The 14,807-nt window shown below is 40.0% G+C and overlaps 2 protein-coding genes across 3 annotated transcripts; one reads left to right on the forward strand and one right to left on the reverse strand.

The window, feature by feature from the left end:
* The first annotated feature begins 2,445 nt into the window (after positions 1-2,445).
* Positions 2,446-11,146, forward strand: LOC113213583 (exportin-T). 2 transcript variants are annotated; one of them, XM_052268623.1, is made up of 18 exons: positions 2,446-2,737; positions 2,829-3,047; positions 3,577-3,846; positions 3,958-4,143; positions 4,223-4,339; positions 4,434-4,703; positions 4,828-4,907; positions 4,988-5,132; positions 5,236-5,378; positions 5,489-5,699; positions 5,779-6,029; positions 6,104-6,266; positions 6,346-6,588; positions 6,666-6,851; positions 6,935-7,192; positions 7,273-7,482; positions 7,585-7,710; positions 7,848-8,375. In XM_052268623.1, exons 2-18 carry the CDS (start codon positions 3,036-3,038, stop codon positions 7,935-7,937), a joined length of 2,961 nt encoding a protein of 986 aa, XP_052124583.1. In that variant the 5' UTR covers positions 2,446-2,737; positions 2,829-3,035; the 3' UTR covers positions 7,938-8,375. The 2 variants fall into 2 exon arrangements, with proteins under 2 accessions (XP_052124583.1, XP_026288477.1); XM_026432692.2 differs by lacking the exon at positions 7,848-8,375 and adding an exon at positions 8,428-11,146 and having other exon boundaries at positions 2,447-3,047.
* Positions 11,147-11,446: 300 nt separating this feature from the next.
* LOC113213584 (transcription termination factor 2) lies at positions 11,447-14,729 on the reverse strand. Its single transcript, XM_026432693.1, has 6 exons — positions 14,563-14,729; positions 13,339-14,301; positions 12,696-12,994; positions 12,124-12,333; positions 11,858-12,015; positions 11,447-11,774 (listed from the first exon to the last, which is right to left on the reverse strand). The coding sequence occupies exons 1-6, from the start codon at positions 14,564-14,566 to the stop codon at positions 11,570-11,572; spliced, it is 1,839 nt and encodes a 612-aa protein (XP_026288478.1). The 5' UTR covers positions 14,567-14,729; the 3' UTR covers positions 11,447-11,569.
* Positions 14,730-14,807: the final 78 nt, after the last annotated feature.

Consider the following 14,807-nt stretch of genomic DNA (forward strand, 5'->3'; position numbering starts at 1 on the left):
GGGGGGGGCGAGTCCAGCAGCAGCGGATATCGAAACAGACGTGGGTCTCATGGGCGGCTTATCTACGGGGGGCGCTGGTGGCCGCGCGCGGGTTACCATGGGGGCCGTCCGCAAAGCGCGGGTCGGGCGCGACACACGCCGGGTCCAGGAGGAGGTGGGGCAGCACGGGCAGCATATTGGGCGGCAGTTTCGTCACTTGAGCCGAGCCCGCTGCCGCCCGCCCGGTGGTGTCTACGTGCTCCAGACCCAGACGAGCAGGCTACGACGTGGTCTGTGGCGGACGCCCAGCTCGGCAAGCTCGGCCTGTCGTCGTCGCCACGGGGCACGGCACGGCCGTGGCGTGCTGAACGTGGAGCACCCTATGAACGACGGGGTGCCGCGGGGCGCGGGGCGCGGCGCCGGTGAAGGGTGCACCGCGGCTGCAGGTGAACTCGGGGGAAGGCCATAGGGAAGGGCCGGCCGACGGCGCGGCCACGCCCGGTGGTATACTGTCCACCCGCTCTCCGCCACGATTTAATTTTTTTTCCGCAGTGTACACGGTCTGTCTCGGGCCATGGCCCACCCAGTTGGTCGCACAGAAAAGCCAGCCCAGCAGAGCGGTGTGGTGTGGTGTGGCCCCACCCGTCCCCGCAGCACAGAGACGGGGCGACCCGGCCCCGGCAGAGTGGACCGGTTTTTCCCACTTCCAGCCCCAAGAGCCTCCCCTCCCTCTGCTGCTGCTGCGCGAGGCTGTGTCCGTCCCGCTCGCGATTTGTCTCGTCGCCCCGTCTCACTCCCACGCCCGCGAGAGGCGGGCCAGCGACAAGGACGAGGCGAGTCGCGCGACTCGGACGCGACGCGGACCGACAACCCCGACCGGACCGCCCGTTACGTCTCGCGGGTCTCGCGTATGCGGCGCGAAAAGCCGAGCTGCTCTCCTCGCTAGGTCTGCGATAAGTCCCCACACGCCACGCGCAAAAATTAGGAGAAGCTCGGGCGAAAGGGGGAAAAAAGAAAAATTGAAAGGGAATCGAAGGGGAAGACGGGGAGGGTGGCCGCGGGGGAAACCCCATAGCAGGACAATCCCGGGAAAGAAGTGAAAGAGAGAAAGAACCCCAGGAACAGCAAGATTAAAGGCAGATCGCCTGACACCTCTCATTTTCACAAGCATAATTTAGTAATGGCCTTTCAAAAAAAAAAATTGTCTTGAGCTAGGATAAAAAATTCATTAAGCAAAAATGTGTTTAACTTCCCTGCAGAAAATGATGACCAAGGAAAATCAGTCAAATTTAGTATTTATGACAAAAAGGGACTGACTAAAAATTGGGTGGCAGCTACAAGGCAGGTGCTTAAGTTATCCAGAGGACTGTTCATCTCCTGGTCATTAAACCTGCATGTGCTGCTAGATTAAAATAATACCAGAAATAAATATTCCACCATAAGGGGTAACCATATCCATTAAAATTCATGAATGATATGCAAAACATTTAACTTCTAAGTGGGGACATTGACTAAAACACAAAAAACACAAATCAAAGCAAATATTGCCTGGAGAATGCATAGCATCCACTTGTTGCTTATCAGTAACATTCACCAACCAAACTTAACAGATTACAAGCTAATGAGAAGGTGTATTCGTTCAGTACACAATATTTCTAAAATCTCGCACATTGGAATCTACCGTTATAAAATACAAAGCTAAGATCAGCCTACTTTTCTAGTGCTTACCTTAACCTGTTGGTAATCCTTCAAATCCCATCGTTCGATAACGGTGAAGCACAATTCCAAGAGGTAATTTTTGCAAAATGCAAAAATTGAAATCACAACACTTCACTGTAATTGAGTGAAAGACTTTCGATTCGAAAAGAGCACTTTCTCACAATCTTTCGGATGTTCTTCTCAAGCTCTGAAGTTGTGGACCACTTGTGAAGAAACTTGTATTTTCGTTAGTTTTTTTCGAAGCACAATCTAACTCGGGCACAGAAGCAAACTGAATGTCACTCACAGCACTGAATAGCACGAAAACCACACACAGAATCACTTGTTGACAAACTTTTCTCGATTAAAAACAAACGGGTACGGTCGACGTACCACAACAAGTGCACTCACTTAGGCCTCTGACTGTACTAAAAACACATATGGGACTCGATCCGTTCTGCGCGACACGGCATCCTAGATTTGTCATGATCGTGCGCTGCTGCGCTCTGTCGGAGATAGCCTCAAGCTCTCTTGGCGGGAACAGCGGGAACGGTTCGAAAGTTCGAAATGCGACAACACAAGGCCCCGTCTTCGAACCAAATTTCCACGGAAACCGCGACACTCCTGACACCCCTGCCATTATTTTGGAAGAGCGCTGCGGTGCTTCATTGGGGCAAAACCCTTTAAAAGTTCATAAAATTAATAAAAAGCTCCCAGACGTTCGACAAAGACTTCCGGGCGCCTCTCCCCGGGAGCGGACATTCTCTCGGCGGAAGCGGGAGCGCGTGGTTATGAACCGGCCACGGCCGTCGGGTCGGACTCTGATGTAAACGGAGCCATATTGGCCAGCGTACAAACACACGTGAACTGCCCACCCAAACCTTTTCGGCGAAATTAAAACGGCTGTATGATTCGGAAATTTATGATAACCGACCCTTGACAAGGGCGACATATGGGTGGAATTAGAGCGTTGCGTCATCTTTCCGATGCTGGCTGGTCCAAGTAGGCCATGAACTTCAATATTTGTATGCATACGCCCGTGAACAAGCACACAGAAAACGTAGAGTTTCATCAGCTTAAGTGTGATTTGTGCTGTGTGTGGGGTTGATCTGGAGACGAGTTGTACTGCTGTTCCTCCTTTCGGCGCATAGGCTCTACGGTTCTTCGGTGTTAAAATCCAGCCTGTCGCCCAGAAAAACATCGGGCGGTGCTACTTTTTTGAGGTTATGTCGTTCTTCTAACGTGGCCTGGCAGCGTGCAAATTGAAGCTTTTTTTCGGGATGCCCTGATGAAAATCAGAATTTTTCGTGCTATGATCGACAAATATTCTTTCGTGACTTAACTACTGTCACCAGCACATGGATCAACAAGTAAGCGTTCCAAAAGTGATTTGTTTTCAAGGCTCACATGTGTGTCTGCTTCCTTGTCTCTGAGTAGGATTATGTTATCAAGTCATTATTAAATCCGCCACTGTCTCCCCCTCAATAGTGTCTGTAAATGCTTATTTCATAATTTAAGAATAATATTTTGTTCTTGTAGAGTGTTTTTTTTTTAACTTATTTTCCTCTGACAGCTGGACACTTTCCTTATATTTTGTAACACAATGCTAAGAAATTCAATTAATTTTCAACACATTTTTGTGTAAAGCATGTGTGTGTTTTTTGGCTTTGCTTTGTTGATAAGAGATTGTTTTTAATTAGAAAATAAAGTCTATGTTATGATTTAACGATTGACTCAGTACAAAGTCCAATTTTTTTAAAACACTTGGTTTGTTTAGTTTGAATGAATCATTCTCTGCCTCCATTATCTGTAAATTACGTTTAGTCAAGTTTTGCATTCACATTATCTGCTTAGCTGCACTTCTTTTACCTTGTTTAATTAAGCATAATTTCTTTGCAGATTTTAGGGGTTGCCATGTCGTTACCTATTGGCAGCATCGGGTCCTTAGGGCCTGGTGTGGGTGACGGAATGGGTGTAAATGTGAATGGTGGTAACTGGAGAATGTGTCTCAATGAACTTGTTGGTGAGAGATCTTCTCTTCTGGATTCCCAAACCAAGTTCCTGTATCTCAAGGTTTTGGAGGTCTATATACAAACACAATATGGCAGCGCCCCTGCCGAAGAACAAATTGAACTTCGTCAATACTTACTGCGGTGGATCATTCTACAGGCAAGTTTCTAGTTATTTTTATTGTGCTATCTGGAATAAGATTGTAGCATGGATTGATAATGGCTCCATCCATACATGTTTTGATTTATGTCATGTTTGCTTTATTTACAGTGCTCCCAACAAATTCCTGAACAAAAATTTATTCGTAATAAAATGGGTCAAATTTTCTCTTTGGTGTTTGTAAAAGACTATCCACATCGTTGGCCCTCCTTTTTCACTGATCTAGTTGGCACTCTCTCTCTGGGTCGGGTTTCTGTAGAATTCTTCCTTGTTGTCCTTTCGGCCATGGACACAGAGGTATGTGCAATGTATATTTCATGATTTTCCCTTGTATTCCTCCCAAACATTTTGTACTATAAATCATTTGAATCTGCAGGTTTTCAGCCCAAAGTATAATAGAAGTGATGAGCTCATTCGGCGCAGTACTCAACTTAAAGACACCATGAGAGAAGCTAGTGTGCAAGTCTTGGTGGATTCATGGTTCCAGATTCTTGTAAGCATTTCCTGTCACTGTTCTTGTACATTGCTATTTGTTCAGCTTAAAAACACCAAAGAGGTATTATCTAATTTTAAAAATCTATTTTCAGACCACATGGCATGCTGAACCAGAAATTGTTACAGCTTGTTTGGAAGTAACAGGCGCCTATGTGCCTTGGATCGATGTTACAACTGTAGCAAATGACAAGTTCCTCCCCGTAGTTCTGCAGCTCATGCGTAATGAGTATGCCCGGGCTGCTGCGGCGGACCTTTTGTGTCAGGTTGTTGACAAGGGCATGGATAATCTTGATAAGCTGCAGTTAATTACTAGAATGCTGGTTCTGTTAAGGAATTTTGAAGTTCCACTACTTCCTTCTCAGGTACTCCTGTCTTGCATTGTGGATCTTTTGTATTTAATAACAGTTAATTGAATGTTTTTTTGTGTTTTTCATTGATTGATTCATTGACCGACCTTGAGTAATCCTATATTTTTTGTCTATCTAGGTTGATTGTGTGGCATACTCCGCCAATATGGCTAACTTAGTTAATAGCATTGGCCTCAACCTCCTGGAGGCATATGATAGGTAACAATATCTTGATGTACCTATTTTTCAATTTGTCCGCTCAATACTAATTTGAAGTTGTTAAAATGCTTTTATAACAGACTTAAAGAGAAAGGCGCTCTTGAGGCTGCTGAAGTAGCATACAATGCTGCTGAAGAAAACATATTATACATGGATGGATATCTTCAACATGATGATGAAAATGTTTGCCTCAAAGTCACGAGATATGCCAAGGAATACATTAAGGTATAGTAATAAAATTTATGAAAGAATAGAAATTTTATCAGATGTTTTTAAAGATTTAAGTCTAAGATTATTCTCCATATATATAATTGTCTTAACATTTTAGAAACTCAAAGGCAAAGCTCTGACTGAGAAGCAAATTCAAATAGTTCAAAAACTCCTAAAAACTGTTATTGATAAATTAAAATTGCATCCTGATTACTTCAGAACTTCTAATGAAGATCGCCAACAATCTCTTTTGGACTTGAGGTGAGCTACATTTTCCCCAGAGTTGTGTATTTAAAAATACTGGGTTTGTGCATATGTCTTAATTTTTATTTGTCACTATTCATTTAATTGTTTGAATTATCATCTTCTAGGAATGAATTCAAGATAATTTTTGTTAATTTACTTGCAATTGACAAAGATAGAGTCACTCAGCTGGTTTACCAAGTTGTCACAAGCGTTCTCAAGGACCTTCAAACCTACTCTACTAGTGAGGTTGAGTGTGTAATATTCATACTGTATGTCCTTGGCGAAGCTTTGCCTGCTGCTGGTTCTTCACCGCCTCAAAACAATCAAGAAACACAGGTAGAGACTTTTTTGTGCTTGTTAAAGGGACAGTTTCTTCCCCTTCAAACCTTTTAATCTCATATGCTATGTTTTACAGAGTGCTAACAACCTTATTCGCCTCATGCTATTGGAGCTCCTTTCATCCGGGGTCAGTAATCATCCCGACCCTGCAGTCAAACTGCAATTTCTAGAAACTGTGTCTCGCCGAGACAAATTATTTTTGAAGGAGCCAGAACTGATTCCCCCTGTGCTGGAGGCATTTCTGGATCACCGGGGCTTACGCAGCACTGATAAAAAACTCAGGGCAAGAGCTGCATGTCTCTTCCAGTTATTTGTTAAAAGTTTAAGGTAAAAATTTTATCATATTTTCCTCATTTCCTAAAAAAATTAAATGAAAGTAACTAATTGTTAATGGTTTGTAGATCTACATTAGCATCATATTCATACCAAGTAATAGCAAGTTTAAAAGACTTCTTGGAACTGAGCTTACCCCAAAGCAATGGAACCTGGCTTTGCCATGAAGATCAGCTGTATTTATATGGGGCTGTTGGGTTATTGATTGTTTCTGGCACAAACTCCCCTGAGGTACAGTTCTATTTCTTTTCCAATTATCCCGAGTAAGGTAATTGTTAAGGTGCACTCTTCATGAAAGCATTTATTTCAGGAAAAGGGAGAAACTATTAGGAATCTCTTGGTGCCAGTCGTAGCTAGATATCAGGAACTTTCTGCTCAATTAACAACTGAACAAAATGAAGAGCAAAGAGCAGCTCTGGCCCATAGCATGTGCCATGCTATGGCTGTTGTCACGGGAGTTAGCAAAGCATTCAATAACCTGAAAGACACAAGAGTCTTCGGATGTTTCCAATTGTACTATGAAGTTCTACAGGTCTTCCTAACTTGTTTACAGGTATGTTAATGTTCACTATTCCTTTTATTTGATCTTGTTTTGTTTGAAGACTCATGACACAACTTTCTTTCTTGTAGAGCCCTAATCAAAAAGAGCTGCTGCAAAGTGGCCTTCGTCAGTTTCTGCATCGAATGGTGATTTGCTTAGAGGGAGAAGTACTGCCTTTTATACCATTTGTTCTGCAAGCTGTGCTCCGTGACAATGATGCCTTCCTACTCTCTGAATTTATGCCTTTGGTTCTTCAAGTCATAATGAAGTTCAAGGTTTGTAGTCTTGTCAAAGCCTTGAGTCTTCTTATATCTTCTCTGATTCTGATATTAATAACACTTTCCTTTACACCTTACAGAAGGATTCTGCATCGCTTGTACAACAACTTATGGCCCCAACCCTAGCAACATTCACAGCTGCTTGGGCAGCTGACACAGATAAAGACAATCCATACGCTCAAGAAGAGAATCACTATCTTTTCAGAAGTTTTCTTGGACTTGTGAGTGCAATAGTCACAAACAACATTCTAGAAGTTTTATTAGCCCAAGAGCCTCACACTTTGCAACAAGCTCTTGATTGGGTTATTCAAGGAACTTATCATGACCCAGACCCCACTGTAAGTTGTTGTATTGTAGTCCATATCGTAAAATGGAAGCTTTGGTTTGGTAGTTATTTTAACAAGTTTATTAATTTCAGGCACAAAAAAGTTGCTACACTATTTTGAAAAAGATGGTTGACCAGTGGGGTGGCGTTGGTGAGAAACCAGATGGCTTCTCTGAATTTTTATATGAGAGAGTTGTACCGGCATGCTACTTGCCTTTGAAATCACTTGATGAATCTTCCCTTGAGTCTCGTGCTGTTGGCAAAGAATGCTCTCAACTGATTGCATCTATTTTTAAGAAAAGGGTTAGTATTTGTTTTGGCTGCAAAATTTTAAATCGTCAAAATTTAAAATTTATTTTGGTTGGAATTTCTTCCTGCATGCTAATTTTTTTATTCCTTCTCTAGGGTGATGAGTTTTTATGCCATCTGCAGAATACTTTCTTACCTTCTCTTGGTCTTGAACCAAGAATTTGTGAAGCTCATATCAAGACTATTCGTGAGGGCAAAAACATATACCAGAATTGTGTTGAGGTAAGTCTCTGGATTGTCATATTATAGTTTAGAAATTTTCCTTAGAGAATAGCCACGGTGCCTTTCTTCTACTGCGTAGCCATAGTGGGTAAGAAATCAGGTTCTGTATTCCTTTTCTGTTAACATTTTTCTTGCAGATACCCCCCAAATATATAATCACTGATTGGAGTTATGGTGAAACTAAATTATTTTGGTCAGGTTGGTGGATGGATGTAAAAATGTCTTGACTTTGTGCAATTTTTTTTGCATTTTAAGATGTTTGATTATTGTTTTAACCACTGGAATGTTGTGGTTCTCATTAATTTGCATTATCCACCAAGTTACCTGCTATATTTACCATACCATGAGAAAGGACATGCCTTGCTGATAGCTCTCCCTCTCATTTGTTGCATTCCTTGCCTTTTTGAACTAAATAATTTCAATTTCCATAGTGTTGTTTGTGTACTTCATGTTTGCCAGTTTTGCTTGGCTAACCATCATTTGAGTACTGTTAACTGCAAGCTTTTGCATACAGAATCAAGGGGGGGCTAAGTTTCCAATTAGAAATTGTAGATACCGGTACATTTCTCCTTTTAAGAAAATGTTATACTGAGCTTTGACTATGCTGTTTACTTTTGCAAACCATGGGGAACCATCCTCCTTTTTATTTTTTGTACAATATTTTTAATTCCTTTCTGTATTGACCGACGTTTGGTCTTTTTGATCTTTGCTTTGCAGGTACTCCGCTGCGCTGATGAAGCTGTCATTTCCCGCAGTGGCATTAGACATCATGTGAGCAAATAGCATTTGTGGTTTGCTGGCCAGACCACATTCGAGTACACTCTATGGCAGAGTTTGCTCGCTGGTGGGATCCTAGTGCCAGCTGCAAAGTATCCCAACATCCCACTAGTTACAGGTGAGCTCTCCAGCACTTGTATAGGTCAGCATTAAATATTTTTTGTGGCAAATGCCTTGTGATGTTATATTTTAGAACAATATTTTGTCAGTGGTTATAGTTAGAGTGTCTCTCACTTCGCAAAGAGTGAATGCATTGAAAATGTAAGTGTAGAAATACTACAGTTTTATTTTATAAGTCTGATGAGCATGACACCATAATGAAGTCCAACATTCCCTTTACACTTTCTTTTAAGGAAGTGAGCTACCAAAAAGTCAGTTGTATTTTGTTGCTTTAAAAGCTGTATCATGTATTACTCTAAACTTCTGGAAAGTTTTTGTTCTGTTTTGTTTTAGTTTGAGAACTAAGCCTGATCTTCAAAAAATGTATCCAGTTGGATTAGTGCCTAATATTATCTGGTGATTTGGTTCAAAAGTAACTTTTTATTTGACTTTCAAAAATTGTTACTCAACAGCCAAACTCTTTCTGTTTGAATTTTAAGTTACAAGTAAAGGAAATTTTGCTCAAAGTGTGCTGCTGTAAACTGTTCAAATTTTCAATTTGCGCCAATTTACTTGAAACTGAGAATTGGTAATACTAATTAAATAAAAGGATGTGTATTTGGTGCGTGTCAATTTCAGGTAATGTTATGTGTGAATGTGGTCCAGTTTCCATTTCATGAGGTTGACATGTATTGTGCATGTTCTTTAAACATGTTTCAAGTTTGTCAGTATATGTGTCTGTGTTGCTTCTGTGCAATATCTGTGGTAATCTCACATGTAGTGTTTTCATCAGTTTTATATGTTTATCTTGCATTGACATTTATATATTGTACATTGCATTTGCACAAAAAGAATGAAGCGTAGTCTGTGATCAATAATTCGCCTGTGAGTATGTAATGGTTCTTCTCTATGTGGAATTGTCATGTTACTTGTCAGGCATTGTGCCTTATGTGAGAAATAAATGTACAACTGCCGGGTTTACCAATAATTATGTCATTGTTTGTTTCTAATATTGTGGATGCGAGGTGGTAGCTATTGCACTGAGGTGCTTAAGTGATGTCTTCCATTTTGACATTACTGCATGTTCTGTGAAATCTTAGGTTACTGGTTATTTTGGTTCTCAATTTTAAGAGCACTTGCTTGGTTTTTCTGATTTATCAAATATCTATCTGACTGCGGGGCCAGTTATCTGTAAAGCTATGAATTTTTGATTCATAGTGATCAAAATTTAATGTAAGTGTTTGTGCTGACACTATGTGCAATACAAAGCAAGTATCTTTTAATTGGGATTTCTAATCTTTACTGGGAAAGACGTGCAGTAGAATTGAGTGTGCTAATATTCTGTGTCCCAATTATTTTTTATCTGATGCCATGACTGGATGTAGGACGCTTATGTATTAAATGCAATGCTAACCAAACATAACATATTTAGTTTTGAAACTGTTGATATTTGGATGCTATTTTTTTGTGTAGTTGTGTGAAAATTATAGGTACTGGAAAAAGTGCAATTGACGCAGGATGCATGGGTGCTTCCCCATATTTACAACGTTATGGATTTGGCTGCCATTTTTTACAGTTTCTCTTGTATTTGTTTATGCATCACTGAATTTATCTGTATGGCTTTTGTTGTTGTTAATCTTGTTATTGACCATTTTGATGTTGTGTCAACATTTCATTCATTAAACTCATAATAATGTGAAATCTATGAATCATACTTGCAGAGTTTACATCAAACCTTTGACTTGTACTCATTTGGTTTCACTGCAGTGCTTGAAGCTACTTGAATTCTTATATCCTATTTTCTTCATGTGTCAAACATGTTTTCTTTAACTGCAATATCTATGTAATTCATCAGGGCTATATTTCAAGATAGCTTTTCATGAAAAAAGCACTCTTTTCATTTCAATTCATTGCACTGCAATTATGATTCATTTTCAACTGTCTGAAAAAATTTCTTTTCATCAGAAATTTGAGTTTTTCATTTGTCTGTTACATTGTTTCTTGTTAGTTTCTTTTTTCTGTTTCGCTTCATTTTAGCACCTTGCATAATTTGTAAACAGTAGAGAGTGAAGGAAGGGTGATTTTAAACACTTAAAGTGTGAATTTAAACACCATTTCTACTGCACTAGAGATGCTATTTATGAAATTATATTAATATATTGAACTGAAAAGCATAAATAAACATGATGAAGTCCTGGATGACTGAGTCAAATGAGATTTTTATATTGTACAATTGTAATACAATTGTTGTACATAGTGTATATATGAACTGGTATTTAATTCAAGTGTAAAATTGTTCGACATCAGAACAGATTGCTTTGTGCCCGCGGCGCTATGCTGTTACTGTAACCAGTCAGTGCCTTCTGCTGTTACTTGAGGCAGTTTCATATGACCAATATGTATTTAATAATTCAAAGAACTAAATATCTTAAATTCATTGATTGCTGTATGAATATTTCAGAATCATTTTTTTATCTATGTTTGTATATGCATATCTAGTCTTCTGACGTACTCTGAACTGATGTAGGGTGTTTACAATAAAATGCAGCTTGCAGAATGACATGAGTGCTTGATTCTCTCCATTCTCCACACTCAGTAATGGACTAGGAGTACAAATTTCTCACTGAAACCTCCAAAATCTCAACTTTTACAACAGAGGTCTCGCAGGCAGCTATGTGTTTTGCTCTCTCCAGGCAACATCTTAAGGTCAAATGACATCAAAATTTTGTCACATTGATACCAAAGTAGGGTTGTTTTGATGTTGTTTTGACAATTCATGTCATAAGACCTTTTTATGTTGCCTGAGTGAGTTGAAAACTATCTTTGTAAGTACAGCTGACAATAATGTAACAATAGGGAATTACTGTAAATTACTTTTATTACATTTCAAGTCAAAGTTAAATCATAAGCAAATCATGTCATGTGAGAATTTTCCAATAATCTGACAATGAATGGGTAACTCATGGGCATGGAGTGTCATGGGCTAACCCCTACAATATTCAAGCAATTTGTCATATTCTTCCCCATCGCGTAATCTCATGGTTTCAACCATCACATTATCACTCAAGCCCCTATTTATTCCTGGTATCCATTCGTTGAAGTTCATAACCTCTTCAAACATTTGGAGTTTCTTTTCTTGTGTTGTTAGAATATTCTCTTCAATTGAATTTTCAATTTCAGTTATTAGCCTGAAACAAAATAAATTTACAAATGTGGTTGTGTAGTACTTATTCCATACTTAATTTCCCAAATATATTCAAATGGCACATACTTGTAGATGAAGACATCCTTGGTCTGGCCCATTCTATACACCCTGTCAAATGCTTGTTTCATCAGCTGAGGATTCCAATGTAAGTCATAAATGAACAGGTGGTTTCCACCTATAAGATTCAACCCAGCACCTCCGACATTCATTTGAAGAAGGAGCACCTGAAATGAAGAAATGTTTCATGAGTTAGAAGCAAAGCGAAAACTAACATATATTTTGCTTTCATTTTAATTCTGTAAAAGATTGAAAAAAAATAAAAAATAACATACCTTTATTTCTGAACCTGGTTCATTAAATTTTTTGCAGTTTTCCCTGCGCTCATCCAGTTTTATTGGACCACTAACAACACAGTATTTAATTTTCCTTTTCTCCAAGGAATCAGCGATTAAGTCCAACATCTTCGTCCATTGGGACACAATTATAGCTTTATCATTTTTGCATAGAACCTCATGTTCCAGAAGTTCGTGCAACTTTCTCAGCTAAAAATAAGAATGTTTTTAAGAAAACAGTATAGTAAGTCAAAAGGAAAAGAACAACATTTGTCATTAAAATTAGCTTCTGAGCCCCTTAGGTCTAGAGAAGGAATCTAGTGCTAGGGGTATGTGTTTTGTCAAAAGGGCTAGTTTAACACAGACATATATCCCTAGATTCTTTCTCTAGACCTACAAGGGGTCAGAAACTAATTTTATTAATTTTATTGACAAATGTACCAGCAATGATTTTTGGGTGATAAAAGCCAAAGCCCCCTTCCCACAATAGTCACCCGTCTCACCCGTCGCACTGTGACTAGCGTGACTGTTGCGACGGGTGCAACGGGTGACCTTGTGGGGCCACCTTTTACCTTTGACGGCTCGTGACAGGGTTGCAGTATTTTATGATCGAAAGATCTCCAGTTTAAAACTTGCTCTATAAAGCTTTGCTTTGTGCCATCGTACTTCCATTTATTTTCAAGAATCCTTATCTTGTCAGCGTCAGCCTTACTTTCCTCACTTTCTTCAGGGTCCTTGTCATTGATAACTGATGGATCATCCACATCAGTCAAATTTATAGCACCTTTACCATCAGTTATGAGCAGATTTGGGTGAGCTAGGGCAAGTCTCTTCAGCAAAATACCACTATATCCCTTATTTGTATTAATTCCTGGAAAGTGATAAATTTTTGATGTGAGAATGAAAACTTGATTTTCTTTTAATAAATAGACATTGCAGGGGCATATTATTTGATACTCGTAGTTTGCCTAACTAGCTGGCAATTTCACTGCTCTATAAACACAAAAAACTCACTATGAAGTTATTTACAGCTTTTGATTGTCATAGTAGGTTTTTTTTTGCCTAAATTTTGACTAAAAAACCAGTCAACATATAGGCAGAAAGTCTCTCACCATGACACTCAAAGTCTGCAAAATGACTCTAAATGATTCATGGTCAGTTTTTTTTGTTTATTGGGCGCCTAAGAACTAAGTCTGCAATTCCCATTGTACGTACTTCCCCACGGCCGCACATATTCCGCAATCAGCCAATATAAATCTTGCTCGTCTTTATCTAGGACAATAGAAATTGGTTTTTCTGTCTTTCTTGGCAGGGCGAGAACATTTTCAAGCTCCTTTTTAGTTCTTCTAAGCATAGTTGCCCGCAATAGTGCATAGAGCAGTCGCTGGTTCTCCAAATCTGTACCCTGACCAATTTCTTCTACCCAGTTAGCCTCAGTAGCAAAGTGTGGCATCTGGAGAAACTTATACAGAGAATACAAGTCTAACAATTTGTTCTGTATTGGAGTGCCTGTTACACACCATCTGTACTTAGCATTCAAGGCACAAACTGCTGCTGATCCAGCAGTTTCAGGATTTTTGACTATATGTGCTTCATCCAAAACGATTCTCTTCCAGTTGACATGAAATAGACGACTCTTACTCTTAAGGTCAGAGCAGTCCCTTCTTAATGTGGCATACGTTGTAATCACAACGCAATAATTTGATTGAAGTGTTTTAGAGTCCGCAATTTTGTTTGGACCATGATATTTATAGCATGATAGCCTCTCCTCGTGTTCAGATGAAACAAACTTGGTGATCTCATTCACCCACTGATCCATTAGACTTAAAGGACACACAATGAGAGTCAGTCTGGGCCTATCATCAAAATCACTTTCCGATCCATTTTCTGACTGACTCAAATTTTCATCTTCCTCTTTTTCTTTTCTCTCCTTCTTTTCCTCTTCTCGCTCCTTCAGGATTAGGGCAATAATTTGTAGGGTCTTGCCTAAACCCATATCGTCAGCCAGTATACCTCCCTGACTCTGCTTTTCTTTTAGCATCATCCACTCTACTGCCATTAGTTGATGCGGCTCCAGTACGCATTTCTTCTTCAAACCGCTTATCTTTAAATTTGGACTTCCTTTACACTTTTTTAATTCCTCAGCCATCTCCTCCAGTTCCTCAATTTTTGTTAAAACTGGAACAACATATGTGTTAAAACAAAATCACCATTCTGATTCATAATAAAAAAAATTACTGACACATTGGATACATGAGAATTTTAAGAGATGGGCAAAAACATCACTCAATAAATTACAATTGTAGCAGCAGGTGTTCTCATTGCAAACTGCAAGATATTTGCGAGGTTGTGCAGGTATTAGTAATAGCACAAGGGAAAAGAACAAAGGAGATTACATCTTCTGTATGGACTGGAGATAGAGAGGGAATGCACACTTACCCATCGTGAACGTTCACTACACAACCGGACACACGACACCAAGTAGCTCCCCGCGGAGAGAAGCCCGCAATATATACCATCCGCGCAGAGTCCAGCCCGGTTCTGAGTATTTTGGCGCGCTCTCTTCGCTATTCCCCGTCTGAGGAAGGTCGTGCTGCCGGCCGCGGAGTGGGGACCAGAAATAAAGATCGGGTGAGAGGGGGGTGTTAAGCGGGTGAAAGGGGGGGGGGACCTCCTCCTCCTGG

This window comes from Frankliniella occidentalis, unplaced genomic scaffold (genome assembly GCF_000697945.3).
Source record: "Frankliniella occidentalis isolate FOCC.00 unplaced genomic scaffold, Focc_3.1 Scaffold73, whole genome shotgun sequence".
Lineage (NCBI taxonomy): Eukaryota > Metazoa > Arthropoda > Insecta > Thysanoptera > Thripidae > Frankliniella > Frankliniella occidentalis.

Excerpts from the sequence above, each read along its gene's own strand:
- LOC113213583 (XM_052268623.1), top strand. Across the intron at positions 5,133-5,235 it reads ATGCCAAGGAATACATTAAG|AAACTCAAAGGCAAAGCTCT; the intron begins GTATAGTAATAA and ends TTAACATTTTAG. Across the intron at positions 6,589-6,665 it reads TCTTCCTAACTTGTTTACAG|AGCCCTAATCAAAAAGAGCT; the intron begins GTATGTTAATGT and ends TCTTTCTTGTAG.
- LOC113213584 (XM_026432693.1), bottom strand. Across the intron at positions 12,995-13,338 it reads ATATGTGCGGCCGTGGGGAA|GAATTAATACAAATAAGGGA; the intron begins GTACGTACAATG and ends ATCACTTTCCAG. Across the intron at positions 12,334-12,695 it reads CCTGTCACGAGCCGTCAAAG|CTGAGAAAGTTGCACGAACT; the intron begins GTAAAAGGTGGC and ends TCTTATTTTTAG.